Here is a 16,790-nt window from a genome sequence, read left to right on the forward strand (position 1 = left end):
CTGTCAATCCTTGGTGTCGCAAGGAGGGTGCACTGAAAGGTGTTGCATCGCTGTTTCACCGCAGTGATGCAACACTTTTCGTAAATAGGTCCGGTGTTTTGGGGGTGGCAACGAACCAGTCATGCTGCCATAATTTCGAATGGTTGCAAGTTGTAGAGCATATATTTGAGAAGGCCAAATTCAACCACTTTGCCGCACTTTGGGGCATATTTATAAGAACTGATGCATCAGCATTGATGCGTCATATTTATTGCACCTGTCGCAAATGCCCTAATGACGCTAGGGATGCACTGCATTTACAACACAGTGATCCATGGCGCAAGGATTCAAGGATGCGTCAGAAATTCTGACGCATCTCTTGGCGGTAAAGTGACGCTTTGCTGGAGTTGGTCGTAAGACTGACGCAACTCCAGTAACTCTGGCAGAACACAGAGGCTAGTCCCATGTGAAAAGCCCTGCATCAATCCTTAGCCTGGTTTGAGAAGGCAAAGGAATTTTGACGCAGTCAAGTCATAGAGTGATGCATTGAAAAGTTGCAACGTTCAGTGTGTCAGTTCTATGTGGCTTTTAACGTGGAAACACGCAAACCCTGTATGCATTATACCTGGCGCAGGTTTAATGTGATACAGGCTTCTACATACTGATACATTGGGCCCAATGTGTCAGTTTGTAAATATGGAGCAGTGTGGAGCACTGATTGCGCCGCCACTACATAAAAAAGGATGATGCTGCGTTGGCGCTAGCTCCCTGTAAATATGCCCCTCTAGCTTTAAATCATTCATTGTGTGTTGACTTCTTTGCATAACACCTGTGCTAATTGCATTGGTTTGAGTTAATGAAGAAGAAACAGTTCAATTTAATAGCGTGAGGGCCATAGTTCTATCTTAAGGGTCATCACCATGTTGTAAAATAACAATAGCATATTCAAATTCAGAGATTACAAGTAATCCAAGAACATGAATGTTAAGAAGTTTCAAGGCTCATTACAAATGAAGTTTCACATTATCTTTATATATATATATATACATATACATTGACTGATGGAATATGTCTGTATCTGTCTTAGATTGAATACAAAGCTAAAGCACGTCAAGAAGCAGGTCGGGGTATATCGATTGTTGGGCGACCTGACATCCTGTTGGCACAGGATGTCTCCAAACTTACGAGCACGGTAAGAACGGACCACATGGAGTGTAAGTTTGCAGGATCAGGGATTGAACTTTAAAATAAAAAAGAATACCATTCAGACAAAGAAATATGGCAGATGTACATCATATCCTCAGTCTCGGAGAAAGACACTATGGGTCCACTTCAGAAAAAATGTTTAAATCAACACCCATAGGTTTCCACATGTGATGAGTATAAATGTACCACATTTTGGAATTCACAAAGATTTTTGGAGTGCTCCTGGGAATCAGCAGTTGGAGCTTTCCAGGATTTCCACATAGGCTAAAATTATAAGTGCCCTTGAGCGGTACGTCAGGTGGGGATACTGCTCTGGGGCATCCTGGGTACCCCCGTTTCTACAGACCTGTAGTTACCATGTCCACAAGTAACAGATCTGATAACACCTGTTCCAAAGACACTAGTTCATGTTCATCTGATTTAAAAGGGCACCCAGCAAAACTGATGCAGGGGCGTGTGCTACAGGAAGGAGCCCAGCTGGACCCTACCAGGTTTACACTAGTTACTCTTTACTCCCCATGGGGAGTATAATTGCTCCTACATTGAAGCCTGTTAGTTTTTATTTCCAATAATGTGTGTGTGTTTTACACTCATTCTCACCCTGAACATGGATTTACTCTTGGCTTTGGCAGAAGTACATTTCCACCTGTTTCAAGGATGGTAATGTACCTCACTAAAGTTTGTGAATACCTACAAATTCACAAGTTTTAAGGAGTTCAACACTTTAAAGAGCATGCTGGAACGCCAATTCCCCAGCTGTGTAATCAGATTCATTCACAATCACTGATTAATGGTTATTCTGCTGGATGATGCCTCCTCGTGGGGTGCCAAAAGCGATTGCAAAAAATTCATTGAATGGGCGTTTTAAAGTGATCATGGAAAACAATGATCCTGTCTAGCATTTCACTGGTTCAAATATGACATTATATATTATAATACATTATTTTCTGATCAATGCGGTTACGCTGAATTATATTTAACGATTAGTTTTCACTAAAATACTTTGGTCAGGTTGTGTAATTTCATAGGTCCTCGCTTTTAATGGTAGAGGACGTTCCTTGGTGTACTCCCTCTTCTCTGCTTGTCTAATCTGAGCCCCTCCCTTGTGCTTCTTGACTCCTTGCACTTGTGTCCTTCTGTTTTTTGATCTCAGAGCCCAGGGTGCACCTTTTTAGCCCGCCACCCCTCCTGAAGTCACAGGGTTCATTACTTCCGGTGCAGGAAGGGGGTGGGTCAGGTTCAATGCTGGCTGAAGGGCTTCCTCCTTTGGCTTTGGGAACAGAGGGCAGAACCACATAAGCTCCTGGCACCAGCATACAGACCCAATTGTTCTCTCTAAATTCTAGATTCGGTGCACTGCTAAATTCAGTTGATTTGGCAGTTTTGTCATAATAGCAACTTTATTGTTTTCCATTAAGTTAATATCTATTGAGTTATTTGTTTTATCCTGTGCCTATACGCCCTTCATCCCCCTCCCCACAGCCACCATCACCCCCAAACCTCACAAAATGAAGATTCCTGATTAGGAACACGAGTTTGCTAGAATGGAACATTTCACAGTTATAGGCTCTTTTCATGAGTTGTATTTTGTTGTACTTACATAAATTTGTGATAACATTTCACTTAATCATTATTAACCTTGTGCAAAACAATTAATTTGAGCTTTTTGAAGCAAAAGTCCTTGCCTCTCGTGACATCAGGCCGGCTGGGTCTCTTGGTGACATACTCCTGTATTCTGTGCTGTAAATCTGTGTGAAGCTTCTGCAATGTTCTTGGCCTTGCTAACTCACTACGCATTGTAGGATGAATCCGCCAAAGGAGAGCTGAGAGGGCATGGAGCCGCATCTTATGATACTCCTCTGATGAGACAACTTAAGAAAACCAATGCCCTCATTAGTAATGTAAGAAGGAATGGAGCACGAATGCCAGATCTGTCTGTGTGCCATCTTTTGTATTGTACAAGTTACTCTGCATTTGTAGTAGGTGGCGTAACCAGCCAATCAAAGACTGGCATATGCACCATCTGCACTCGGTGTGCAGGATCCACACATGCATGAAATGCAACAACTGTTTAAAGCGTGTGATAGAAAACCCTTTTTTTCTCTTTACCCAAGTTTATGAGCTGAGTTTGCATAAATCAGATGGGTCAGTTAGTGACTGTCAGAATAAAAGAAAGTTCTTTTATTCAGTTAACCAATATACTGCATACACCACAATATTTCCTGAAAAATGAAAATGAGTGTAGTGTACATTGAGGTCACTATTACTTATCAAATGCAATTCAGGAGCTGAGTCATTGCCTTTAGATATACCTTAATCCAATACGCAGGTGCAGAAAGTAACATTGCAGTTCAGGTTTTGTCATGCACTTCAAAGCCACAGAGAGGTACATGGTTCCAGCCTCCGAAAGTAAGTGTAATTTCTAACCAAACTCTGATCATTGGGCATCAAAGTACCTGAAGAAAGTGTGAAGGAAGAGCTAGCTTGAATAAGAAATGCAGTAGTACCAGGTCTGCTGTTCATTTTATGGCCCTCCTTAGCCTCTCTCTGGTGATCATACACCACCTTCTAACATCAGTCTGAATTTTCTGTGTGGGGTTTCCAAATATCATTCATCTTCTAAAATGTACACATTTTTGAAGATTTAATTGTTCTGTAGCAAGCTCTTCAGCCAAGATATGTGTTGCCTGTTTATGAAGGATGTATAGAAGCATTGGTCTACACTAGTGGGAGGGAGGTAATAAAGTAAGAGAACTTGAATTCCAGAGTCCACAATGGCTGTGTTATGTTGCCAAGCTGGCTCAATTGGGCAAAATAACATCTACAGAGACATGTTTCTGGGTAGGCCTAACTCAGCCTTTCACCCATCAAGGATCAATTAAAAGAGTCTCATTCACTGGAGTGAAAATTATATTTATTAATCAAGCTTATGTTTGGCCAGTTGGCTTTGTGGATGATCCATTGCCATGTCTGGAAGAAATGCTAGTGCAAGGTTTGGGTCTCATTCAGATTATCTTTGGTCTGCTTAATGCTTTACTGCCACCAACACCATTGTTGAAAACAGTCTAATATGAAATAGTGTTTTGCACATCCACTTGAAAGAGAAAAGAGGGTTTTCTATGTCTCCAGATCTCAGGTCAAATGGTTTCTCACATTTCATCTTTTGGTTGGGAGCCATCTAAGAAAAATTGGTTCGTGTGTGTTTCCATCTGCATGTACTTACCTTTCACTCATTGTGTACATGTATACTTCACTATTGTATACATGCTGTATTGTGCAGAACTGTGTATTTTGAGAGTAGGTCTAAATAACCAATAGAAACCCTGACAAGGGATAGCATGGAATGCGTCTTGTATTTTCCATAAAGAGACCACTATTCTCTTGTCTTGTAAGTTTGTACTGGTTTGCTCTTTTTCTTGTGTACAGATGTTCCCGCCGAGGTGATGCACTATTCCTAGATTGATATTTATTTATTTATTTTCTGTCTTCTACAATATGTCACAGAGAAGACATTTTTAAACCTATTAACAATGTATACAGGAATGTCTTGAAAATGTTTTTACCATCCATTTTTTTATAAATTTCTTACTGTGCTATATTTTTATTCTCTTCGCCTGCTTTGGTTGCTCTGTATTTTATTTCTACATTGTTGGCATAAAATCACCTTTACCTGTGGATAAATTCTATTTTATACACTTGAGAAATCATTTCTCATCTTTTCTATGATAAGATCCCACTCATATTTCATATGGCATCCCAGATAATTTCAGCTTTAGGCACAATCTCATAAATGCATCACCGTAGACATACTGATTTTTTCCCCAGATAGCCTTAAGACTATTAGTGCTTACAATCTAAAAAAGAGGATGTTAATTAAATGTTAGTCAAGGTTATACATATACTTTTAATAAACTTGCCATCGTCTTTGTAATATTAGCAGATAAAAATGTGTTTATGTTGACACATACCTATGAGAATTCTACACTAAATACATAATTACGTTTTTGTATTGCCTTTGGGCAGATCACTTAGCTTTAAGCATTTTAATGACCATATCTTTATTAATTTGAAAACAATTGTTACATGAGCAGAACAGCAAAATCTTGGAACTGTATCATAGACTACCACTGACAGATGGTACGGGACCTGACAGCCAAAAAGTGTCTTTTAGACAAAAAACAGACTCTGCTCCAAATAAATGTACTAAACAGGGTTGATACATCGTAGCACTCTAACATGCTCTGGAAACTGGGTATTTATCAGCACGAATGTTTGGAATACATCAGGTTATTGGGGAATCACTCTTCTTCTAGGAGGGTAAAATATGGTAATGGAGGCCATGCATTATCATGTTTTGAATACTCGTCCTACACATAGGCATTAGATATAGTGTCATTCAGGCAACATCTGTGCCTTTTTTTCTGAAGAAGCACATGCACTTAACTGCTGACTAGATGAGGAAAATATAGCACAGAGATATATTATGCTAACAATGGCAGCATGTCAATATAAAACCATTACTAATTATTAAATTTCCTGTGTCTTAAACTAAGAAACCTGGGGCCTCATTTATGAGAAATGACGCATCGCTGCGGGAAAGCAGCAATGCGTCACTTCTCAGTGCGCACTCCTTGCGTTATGATTGATGCGTCATATTTATAATATGACGCATCATGTCGCAAGGAGTTACAGATACGTCAGTATTTCTGACGTATCTGTAGGCGCAAAAGTGACGCCTTGCTGGAGTGTGTCACAAAAGTGACGCAACTCCAGGAATGTGTACTTTCACATGGGCAAGTCCCATGTTGTTAGTGCCTGCGTCAGTCTTACGCCTGCCATGAAGCAGGCGTAAGATTTTGACGCATTAGTGGGCAAGAAATGGCACAGTGAAATCTTATAGATTTCTTTGCGTCACTTCCATGACCCTTTCTTGCGTCAAAACGCCCCCCTTGCATACATTATACCTGGCGCAGGTATAATGTGGCGCAGGGGTTTACAAAGTGACGCATCTACCTAGATGCGTCACTTTGTAAATATGGCGCAACAAGGCGAAATTTTTACACCACTGGTGCGTCACAAAAAGTGACGCACCGGCGGAATAAAAGTGACGCACAGCCTCATAAATGAGGCCCCTAGATATTAGTTCACAAATAAAAACAGAACAATGCACATGGGTACATCACATTTCTTAACTACTGGGTACTCAGTTTTACAACTAATGTGATCATTATGTATTTATGTAGTTGTACATTTTACCGTTTCTACTGCTATCACCAGTGCAACCATTTTTACCTCAGAAAACCTGACTAGTATGGTATGGTAATAAAATGTATCATCATAGTTAGATTTTATGCATAACTGGACATTTTGTCTTGTGCACTGAACAAGAGGAAAGATCCCTGGAATAAAATTAAGAATTGTTTACAAGAGGCATGTAACAAGATAGTTGGTGGCATGTCCGGTGGACCTTACAGGATCCACCTGGCATGTTGAACATTCCTTGAGACTATGACTGATTCAATGTAATCTTAAGGATGTGGTTTTTAGTTGTTAGGATATCAGGTAACTGGGTGCTTGTTTTTGTTTTATTACAAGTTCATTGTTGGTTAAAAAGATACTTTTAGAAGAGGAAGTTTCTAAGGACCCCAATATGTATTATGCATCCCTAACAAAGATAATTTAAATCAGTACTTTAACCCCCATGAACAGCAATGAGACTCATTGTTGGTTAGTATATATTGTGCTCCTGGGGTATGACCTAAAATACTACTTTGCCTCTAATGTATGTTGTATGGTGAAGTACAGTGGCACTAATCTTCAAAGTCTCAACTTCGAAACATAGGTTAGATTGTGAGTCAGAGTAGACATTGGGATGCCACTGCCTTCTTAGCCTGTTGACAGCCATTACGAATGCGGGCATGAACTTCACGCAGCATTAATATCATAACACAAAATATGCCAGATACATATTCCAAGAGGAACCGTGTTTCATTGGAATTTCCTTAAGCTAGATATTGATTTAAATTGATATTTCTTTTTCTTTTAATGAAATGCGTTGTAATAACATTCCTAGGTAGAAGCAGAAAATACATCTTTATGTCCAATAGTTACAAATCACATCATTTGGTTTAAAAAATTTCGAACATCAAGTAAGGTTTAAAACAAGTGGCTGCTAGAAGAAGAAAATACTAGCACAATAGACCCCTAACACAAGTGACTACTAGCAAAAGAGGCCTGTGACAAAAGAGATAAGTGGCTTCTATCAAGTGATAGAAGCCACTTATCTCTGGATCAGTGACCATTACACTTCTGGATCAGTGACCATTATTAAAGGTGACCTCTGATATTTCATCAAGTTTTGTCAAGTTAACAGCACAGCTCTTTCTGTTGCTTGATTTTATTGCCCGTTGCACCAAAATACATGTATTTGATTTACCACAGTCCTAGGAGCAAGCCTGCTCTGGGTAGAGGATTTTCTCCAATAACCTGGAATAACTGTGAATTTTCTCTTTGGAATCAGGTGAAATACAAGGAGAACTTTGTGAAGGAGAAGGGCAAGAGGCCACAATTTAACCCGAAGGAGAGCAAAATCTACCAGACTCAGAAAGAAGCCAACACTCTTGCTAGTGAAGTATGTCAAACTGTGTGGTTAAATCCCTTCAAGCAGTGTTTTAATGTTCTGTGTAGTGTGCTGCAGTCATTCTTCTGTACAAACCAAGCATTTTTATCTCATTTACACATTCATGCTTGATGCTTTGCAATTGCAGGTTAAATATAAGGCAGACCTGAAGAAGATTCACAAGCCAGTGACCGACATGTCAGAATCACTCCAGATGCATCACATCACGAGTACAAGCAAACTCTCCAGTGACGTAAGACCCTCCACTAACCATTCCTGCAATCCTTGCTCCTTTCCTGGTCCTGCCTCTGTCTTTCTGAATTTGCATTTGCTAATGACCTCACAGCTTCTTTCTCCTTGACTGTTCCTGGGACGTCACCTGGTAGAGACTCTCTGCTCTCCTTCATACTGACATTCCTTTACAACCTTAGCTGCATTAATACTAAGGACCTCCATAGCAGTCTCCAGTAGCTAAATTACCTCCTAATACTTCCCATTTGCTTCTGCCTCTCACAATGAACATGTTTCACTAATCAAACCAACTTAAACCAACTTAAAAAATAATCTAAACTTTTCTTTCATTTTCTTTACAAATAGCCTAGATATTTTCTTTTGTAAAATGAACATAAATGTAAATAAAACCTGTAAAAATTGTTATATCTAAGTGCAACAGTGAACTCCGTGTGTGGTAACTGCAATTACTTTAACTAAGGCCCAACAGCAATATGAAGATTAAACATAAATTTGTTAAAAGTTAACACTGTTCCACCATTTTACAACTTACAAGTGTGGCCTGAATTTCCAAGGCAGGCCCCTGTAAACCTCTAGAGGCAAGCTAGCATCCACCCTTCATAATGCTTCAGGAGACACTGTGTTTTTATTGAGCTGGTTCTTGGGCCTTCCCTTCAGTACCAATACAAGAAGGAATTTAAGAAGAGCAGAGGTCACTACCATGTGATTCCAGACAACCTTGAACAGCTTCACCACAAGGAGGCAACAGAGCTGCAGAGCCTGGTAGGTCACCATTCGTTTCCATGTCGCATCGTCATTCTTAACACGTGATGTAACCTAGGTAGAATAGAAGTGCCTAGAGAAACGTAGTGATAGTTCAGCCTGTACTTCAATAGTATTTCACCTCCCTTATTTATCTTTCCCTCAACTGAACATGTGTGTGTTCATTTGCCATGAAATAACTTTGTCTACAGCTATTGCTTAGTTTGAGCTGGTGCTTTCCAGTGCTCAGCAACAGCACTTAATTGGCGACACTGCCAGTGATGACAGCTGCCCCATGGTTGCACTATTTGTGTAATATTAAGATGAGCACAAGAGTTGTTTATTAATCAAATACACATTAATGCAACTAATATCTGCCTTCAAAACTTTTCTTATAGCTTTGTGGGGCCTCGAACAGTCTGAATTGAGATACTTGTATCAGTGTGTGATGGCTAGTAGTTGTATATGTACTATCATTGGCAGCGCTGGCAGTGCCAATGGGTAGTGCAAGGTAGAGTGGCATCCTGACACGGGCCCTGGCACTTATTTCTCGACAAGTTAAGCACTTTCTAAAGCACCGAGTGATGAAAGTCAAAACTATTTTTAAAAAGGGAACCTCAAGAACAAAACATTAGCTACACACAATAGAATGAAAGGGGGTGTCACTGAGCATAGAAGATACAGGAAAATAATAGGACTCCAGTAGTCTAGACACAGTTTAAAACGGCTCACATATACAAGACTCAGGAAGATATCAGAATTTACATGGGGATACAAAGGAAATTAATAGCGCTAAGACAGCATTGTGATTTAAAGGTCAAAAGGGGAGTATAACTGGTGGCACACCAGACATAGGAGGAAAGAAGGGCTCATCAGTGGAGGCACAGGAAGAGAAAAGGACTCTCTCAGGTCAGACATGGAAAGACACCATGACTTACTCATTGGATATTGGAGGAAAACAGGGCTCATCAGGGAAATCACAAGAGGTACCAGTGCTGATCAGGAGAGGTACTTAGAGTTAACAGGTTAACACAGAGCAGACTTGAGAACATAATGACTTGCCCATTAGACATCAGGAGGATCCTAGGTCTCATACTGAAGTATAACCGCCTAACTAAAGTGGACTCACAAGGGTAACAGGGATCAGGCCTAGAAGATCAGAGCAGACATGCGACAAAAGGCTTATACAAAGCAGACAGTACACAGACGCTATCAGGGCTCACACAAACCAGTCATGAGAAGATGGCGTGGCTCTAGGTTCAGTCACAAGAGGATAACTGGGCTCAACAGATGAGACAAATGTTAACATAAGTCACACTCAGGAGTCCCCGAAGAGGAAAAGGGCCCATGAATATCAGGGGAAAAATAAGGCAATACATGCCTTAAAAGACACAGAGGAATCAGAGGAGCACTTAACACACTTTAAGAACACAGGAGGCCAAGGCTGCTGCCATGCAGCAGAGTAGGAACATAGGGCCATATGTATCAACATTCTGTTTTGCGATTCCTAAATAGCGATTTTTAAGGAATCGCTATTTAGAAATTGCAAAATGGTATGTATGAAGAAAATCGCTGGTTTTTAGCGATTCCTTAAAATTCCTTAATTGCGATTAGCAAATTGCTAATCGCAATTAAGGACTAATTTCCCATTCATTGCTATGGGCCAGGAGGCCCATAGGAATGAATGTGAAATTATTCTCAATTTGCGATTAGCAATTTGCTAATCGCAAAATGAGAATCATTTCAAGGGTGCAGGCGTGTCTCAAGAACACCCTGCTGCACCCCTGAAAATGACATGTGTGCGCATATGGCACACATACATACCCTAAGGGCATGTATGAGCGTCACATGGCACCTTTTGATTTTTAAAAAAATGATTTTTTAAAAGAATTTGCAACTTACCACCAACTAGAAGTTGATGGTAATTTGCGAATCCTTAATGGCATTTTGGAATGTTTTTTTCCTTGATACATTGCATTTAAGGAATCGCAAAATTTGCAATTCCTTAAATGCAATCGCAAAATAAGGAATGGCAAATTTAGCGATTCCTTATTTTGCACCAAAATGTTTCATACATACCATTTAGCGAAAATGGGTTCGCAAACGCCGGAATTCTGCGAATTTTGGCGTTTGCGCACCCATTTTGCCTTGATACATATGGCCCATAGTGATAGCATTGGACATGCCTACAGAATCCATGGTGTCAATTTTACAAGTGATAGCTCTTCAATTGTTAATTATAGGTACATAAATACATTCTCACTTCCTTTATCCACTGCACACTTGCAGCGAGAATTGTTGTCCTGTAATAACACCCTCTTTCCCATAACTAGGTGAAATACAAGGAGAAGTATGAGAAGGAGAAAGGGAAAGCTATGCTGGACTTTGAAACCCCCACGTATGTTACAGCCAAGGAGTCACAGCACATGCAGAGCGAGGTAAAGTATGTCTTCAGACTCATGAGCTCTTTAAGTGGTCCCACCTGAAGAAGAGGGAGAAAAGGAAAGGTGTAACTTAAGTGTATCTATTGATCTTTACTATTTCAGGGTGTCTCCCTCTCTGGATTCGTAGAGTGTCTCCCTCCCTGGATTTATAGAGTGTTGTAAGATCCATACCATCTATAATGTAGCAGTAGAAGAATTATGATGACTGTTCATGTATACATGTGTAGTAAGGGTAAAGGATGCTGCTCTGTAAACTAGGAACTACTACAGATGACATTTGTCACTTGCCCTCCTTGAACCTTTATCCAAGAACGACACTCTAGGTGGTGTTGCTCATCAATGTTTCCCCAGGATCATCTCCATAGTTCACCCAAAAGAGACCATCGTGACAAAGATGAATTGTAGGGAAAGGAGAATGAAGAGAGTGGAAGAGACAGCAGACTGCTGGATATTAAGAAGTATGAGTAATTGAAAAATGGAGCAATGGTGCAAATGGGGAAAGAAGGGAGACATATATATGCAGCAACATAGAACAATAGAGAAAAGTAAAGAAAAGCAGGAAAAGAGTCTTCAGGATGCATCCTTATGAACTGATTGAAGAAGAAGAAGAGCAAGAAAGGAAAATTGAGAAATAGAAAACTAGCTAGAGAGAAATATTGAAGCAGAACGAGATAGGCATAGAGCGATATAGTTCAGAAGTGCCCATTTTGTAATCATGACTAAGCCCTGTCTCCTTTACAATATTTTACATTAAATAGAAACCTCTCTATTGTACAGAGATGATGTAAAGGTTCTCTAAGTTGTTGATAACTGTGCAAAGAAAGGTATGTACTTCATTAAAATGCACTGTAATTAATGAATTTTGTCTAAAAGCAGAAATCAATAGAATGCCATTGGGAGTGGACTGCCTCAAAGTTAAGCATGTTTGAGCACTATGCAAGTCAATTTGGAACTGATTTATATATTGGCGTAAGCTTACTCTGTCACAATGAAATGGAGTATGCTTACCGCCGAGTTTTTATGCGGATGGAACATGGGGGCATATTATTAGGGAACGGCGTTAAAAATATCGCAGCTTTAGCTGCAGGAAACTGCTGCTAAAGCGATGAGCTTGATAATATGCTCGTGAGAATTCCAATAGAAGCCCATGTTCTGGTGTGAACATGGGCTTCTATTGCAATTCTCTGTGGCATATTAACAAGCCCATTATCGCCATTTTAGCGGCATTTTCCTGCCGTTAAAGAGGCATAATTTTAAAGGCATTCCTCGATAATATGCCCCATAGTTTGGCAACGTCAAAGACGTTCTGACATGGGCAAAATTCTCTGATGGAGTAAGAGCAGTTGGAAAATTGACTATATGTCAGCCCGCCCAATTTAGATGTGCAGATATATGTTTTTACTGCCCATCTCACCTAGGGTGCAAAGCATTGCTTTTTTATTTTCATAAACAAAAAAAACAATTTGGGGTTTTGTTTTTGAAACTACGAAAAGTAGCCGCACGGCTTCTTCATGTTCGACAGAGCAGGATGGTAAAGTTCCAATACATGTGCAAAAACAGCCTTAAAAGCATTTCCCGTGAATGGTAGAAATGTCCATCAAGCTAATAAACATTTCTGAATTTGGCAGGCCGGTACTCCAGCTGCCAAATTCTGAATCACTCCCACAGTGTTGTGATGTTTTATTATCTGTGTAGTAGTTTATCTTTAATTTGCAAAAGAACAGCTCTAGTTATCACTCTCAGTCCTGGGAAGACCCAATCTACGCACATGTAAGTGCACTGAAAATAAGTGTTATCAATGTAAATGTTAAAGGATAGCACCATCCTCAAAAAAAAAAATCTCTTCACATCTCTGTCCCTACTTGACTTTCTCGGGATGAGTGGCTGAAAATTACAAGTTGGACATGCTTTCACGTTGGTGCCTGTGTTCACTAAATAGATAAGGGTAATTGTTTGTTTTACCCTTTCTGGACCTTGGACACCGTAGACACTGATCCCAGATGGTGTAAGGGTGGGCGATGCAGTAGAGAGGTTTTTCTTTTTTATTTACTGGTGTCCACTTTTTGGTACTGTTATGATGATTGTTTCTGTTCTGATGTCACAATAAGTTTCATTGATCTGTTTTTCCCTTTCCTTCAAGTAGTTGCTTCCTGACAACTTGAAGTTTTGAAAAATTGTTTTGTCACAGAAAAACTTACACAAGTTGAAAATGCTTGTGTAAGAAGAAGTCATGCTGTTTTGGTATTCCATTGCATGTTTAAAGTCGTTTTCGCATCATATCCCACAACAAACGAATAGAAAGACACATTGAAGCTTTTTAGGTGAAACTGATGATTGAAGACTCTGGGTGTAATTAGGAGGAGAACCTGCCAAATGGGAACTTTAATGTGTTCCTGCTTTTTCCTAGTGCTGGTGCACAAGGTGCAGCCTACCACTAGTGCAGGCACTCTTGCACCATGGTGCAAGGGTTCCTGCGTTGTGAGCATGGTTGTTTTAGTGCAGGAAGGGACACCTTCCTGCACAAAAACAATCTCCAAGGCATTTTCCTCTTTCTGTGTGTGCTGCAAGATATTTCTCCTTGTTATGCCTCACCTGGGAAGGCATAGCATTTTGGAACCTTCTCAGGTGTGCGAGTAATGGTAAATCTGGGAATGCATCATGGGTGTTGCGTGGGAACACCCACTCACCACCAATGGGAAGCCTTCTTGGGGCAGAGTAGCAGAACACAGTGATCTGCGCTGCAATGCGTTACTCTGGATTTGTCAAGCCACTCAGAGCCTTGCAAGGGGGCCTTGCATGGCTTGATAAATCGGCCCGCTTTTGCACCATGTTGCGTGGTGCAGAGCGATGCAAGCCCTTGATGAAAGTGGCCTTTAAGGCACAAAGAGAGGGTAGAGGGTGTCATGGTTAAAATTCATAGTGCACACACAGAGGTAAGAAATAGCACAAACGTATGTGGCATAGGAAGAAGAGAGTTATGCGAAGTGTAGACTCCTGTAGTATGAGAGAAGTGTTGCTTTTTAACAACAAGCATTCTTAGAACTGAATGACTTGTAGGGTGTGTTGGAACAAACTCCTATTGCATCAAACAAGATTAACTGTTTTCCACCTCACAAACCCTAGTGGTACAGAGTGTGTACAGGTTTATGTCATCCCAAATTACTTTTGTGGCGAAGCAGCAAACAATTCCTGGCCCATACTCTAAATGTAAACTTGGTTAGGTGTTGCAATTGGAGAGCCATCATGGAATAACATTAATGGCATTTTTAGAGGAAGCCGGGTACTTACCAATCTATACCCAACAACTGTAGTATCTTCAGTAGATTACATGTAGTAGTTGTTGACTCACTGCATACATTTAGAACACACGTTGTTACATGGTGTACGAGGGAGGGAGCATCTGGTGATGACTTTAGTATCAAAGACACCTCCCGTCTTGAAGTAGAAATGACCGATCCCAAATCAGTGTCAAACCCAACACAAAGCCATGACATTGCTTGTACCTAAGAGATGGTCTCCCCCACGTCACAAGTTGATGACATTTGCGGTTGTGGTGACTCTGCTTGGCAGGAAAAGGATAGCTATGAAAAAAGGACTATGACAACAGTTGTGCACACATTACTGGAACTAATATTCTGGTTTCTGTGTGTATGCAGTGTCATATAGTATTTGGGTATCCCTCATCTTAATGTGACAGTTTCATTTTATGATAGTACAGTCTCCTTAGTGCCTAGTAAATGAGCCCCCTAAGCATTCAGACATGAAATATTTTGATATTGAAGTCATGCCAGGTCATCCAACGTGCCCACATCTTTGCTTGCTCCTGACATCACAGGCTATATTTGGACTTCAGCTCTCCTCGGGCCTTACAGCCACATTTTAAGTCTCAGAAGAGGCTCTAATGAATTTATGTATAGCGCAAATGACCCGTTATACTTATTTATCAACTATGTAGCTTACATTGCTTCAGTTTCAATGCAATGCCTTTGCTTACTTGTTTTCTTCCTACTCCTACTAGAAAGAATATAAGAAGGACTTTGAAGAGACCATGAAAGGCAAAAACCTTTCAGGTCTGGAGGTTACACCAGCCTTGAAACATGTCAGACATGCAACCAGAATAGCAAGTGAGGTAGCAACTGTTCTACATTTATTCGCTCATAAGCCAGAATAATCTCACTAATCATGTTACCAACATGCAGTCTACCCTTCAGAGGTGTACTTCGTTGTTTAACCTGTTGCGTCAAGCACAATCATATCTGTCCGTATATCCAATTTCTGTTTTGTGTGTTAATTCTTCTAACTCAATATCATGTCCTTAAACGTTTCGGAGTCAACTGTGCGTATGCTATGTGCTCTTCATATCTTCTATTTGCTTTTTATGTTCAGTCATATGTTTACCTTCTCTTTGAGTCAATGTCTCCATGTCTTCTAATCAAAAGGCACCTCATACTTTTTGATATTCGAAAACCTGTTGCACCTTTTTTGTTCTGTGCAAAAAAGTGGCAGAAATATCTTTGTCTGGGCTATTTCTGCAGTTTCCTTGTTTTCTTTGTCTGTAGAAAGAGTACAGGAAGGATCTGAATGAATCCCGAGGTAAAGGTCTTTCAGGGTTGGAGGAGACTCCAGATATGCTAAGAGCAAAGAACGCCACACACATCCTGAATGAGGTAGGCTGTTCGGCCAGCTTGGGCTAAATGACCTCGCGTAGAATGTTTCTACCCCATTAATACACAGGGCCTATTACGTTGATACCTGGTTACCAGCAGTAACACCATGCATGGCTTCTGGAAATTGTTAATGTGATCATTCCTACATAACCTAACAGTAAATTTGATGCTTTACTTGAACATAGTGGAAAGGAGTGTATCATATGCTTTCTAATGTTAACTATGCTACAGCCACATGCTTCTGCAGTCAGTCAAAAAGAGGTGGACATTGCTGGCCAGCAAACTTTGCATCAGATATATTCTCAATCTAATTGAGCAGATAATCTCTTTCTGACCATCTGCTAATGCATTTCTCTTCTGCCTAACATAATTCTTTATTCTACTTCACTAAATGTAGGTACGCGAGGGTGAGCTATGATGACAGATAACATGTTTTTAATTTTTTGTGCACATTACAGCTTTAAAATGCAATTGTTATTTTTTCAACACTATCATTTCACAGGTTGAACTTTGATCTCCTGCTATGATGGTATTTTGTAAAGTCAAAATATAATACCATTGTCACTAGACACCTCTCAAACACGCCAGGAATTTAGGGGCGCTTTGATGGTGGCTCCTAACATACCTTGATAATAGTGATACTCTGGCAGCTAGAGCTGTATTCAAGGTACAGATGTGGAAACACAGGATAATATATGCCTATAATCATGGCTAGAAGAGAAGAAACTCTGCTTCTGATAATTCTGCCATATGCAACCTGATCGCTGATGGTCAATCAAGACGTATCTCCAAAACAAAAAAAAACACATGGCCCCAAAGATACACTCATTGTCTGCTCTCAATGTTTTAGGCACACATTCAAAGCCGGAACACTCTAAGCTT

The 16,790-nt window shown here is 40.2% G+C and overlaps 1 protein-coding gene across 1 annotated transcript in view; it reads left to right on the plus strand.

The window, feature by feature from the left end:
• Nucleotides 1-16,790, plus strand: part of NEB (nebulin) — a 385,643-nt gene that overhangs the window by 310,629 nt on the left and 58,224 nt on the right. Inside the window, exons 119-126 of the mRNA XM_078681747.1 lie at nt 1,067-1,171; nt 2,988-3,086; nt 7,706-7,816; nt 7,953-8,057; nt 8,714-8,818; nt 11,131-11,235; nt 15,260-15,370; nt 15,801-15,908. Of these exons, the coding sequence (XP_078537873.1) occupies nt 1,067-1,171; nt 2,988-3,086; nt 7,706-7,816; nt 7,953-8,057; nt 8,714-8,818; nt 11,131-11,235; nt 15,260-15,370; nt 15,801-15,908 (849 nt within the window). The remainder of the gene's footprint in view (nt 1-1,066; nt 1,172-2,987; nt 3,087-7,705; nt 7,817-7,952; nt 8,058-8,713; nt 8,819-11,130; nt 11,236-15,259; nt 15,371-15,800; nt 15,909-16,790) is intronic.

The sequence above is a fragment of the Lissotriton helveticus genome, chromosome 3_1 (assembly GCF_964261635.1).
Source record: "Lissotriton helveticus chromosome 3_1, aLisHel1.1, whole genome shotgun sequence".
Taxonomy (NCBI): Eukaryota; Metazoa; Chordata; class Amphibia; order Caudata; family Salamandridae; genus Lissotriton; species Lissotriton helveticus.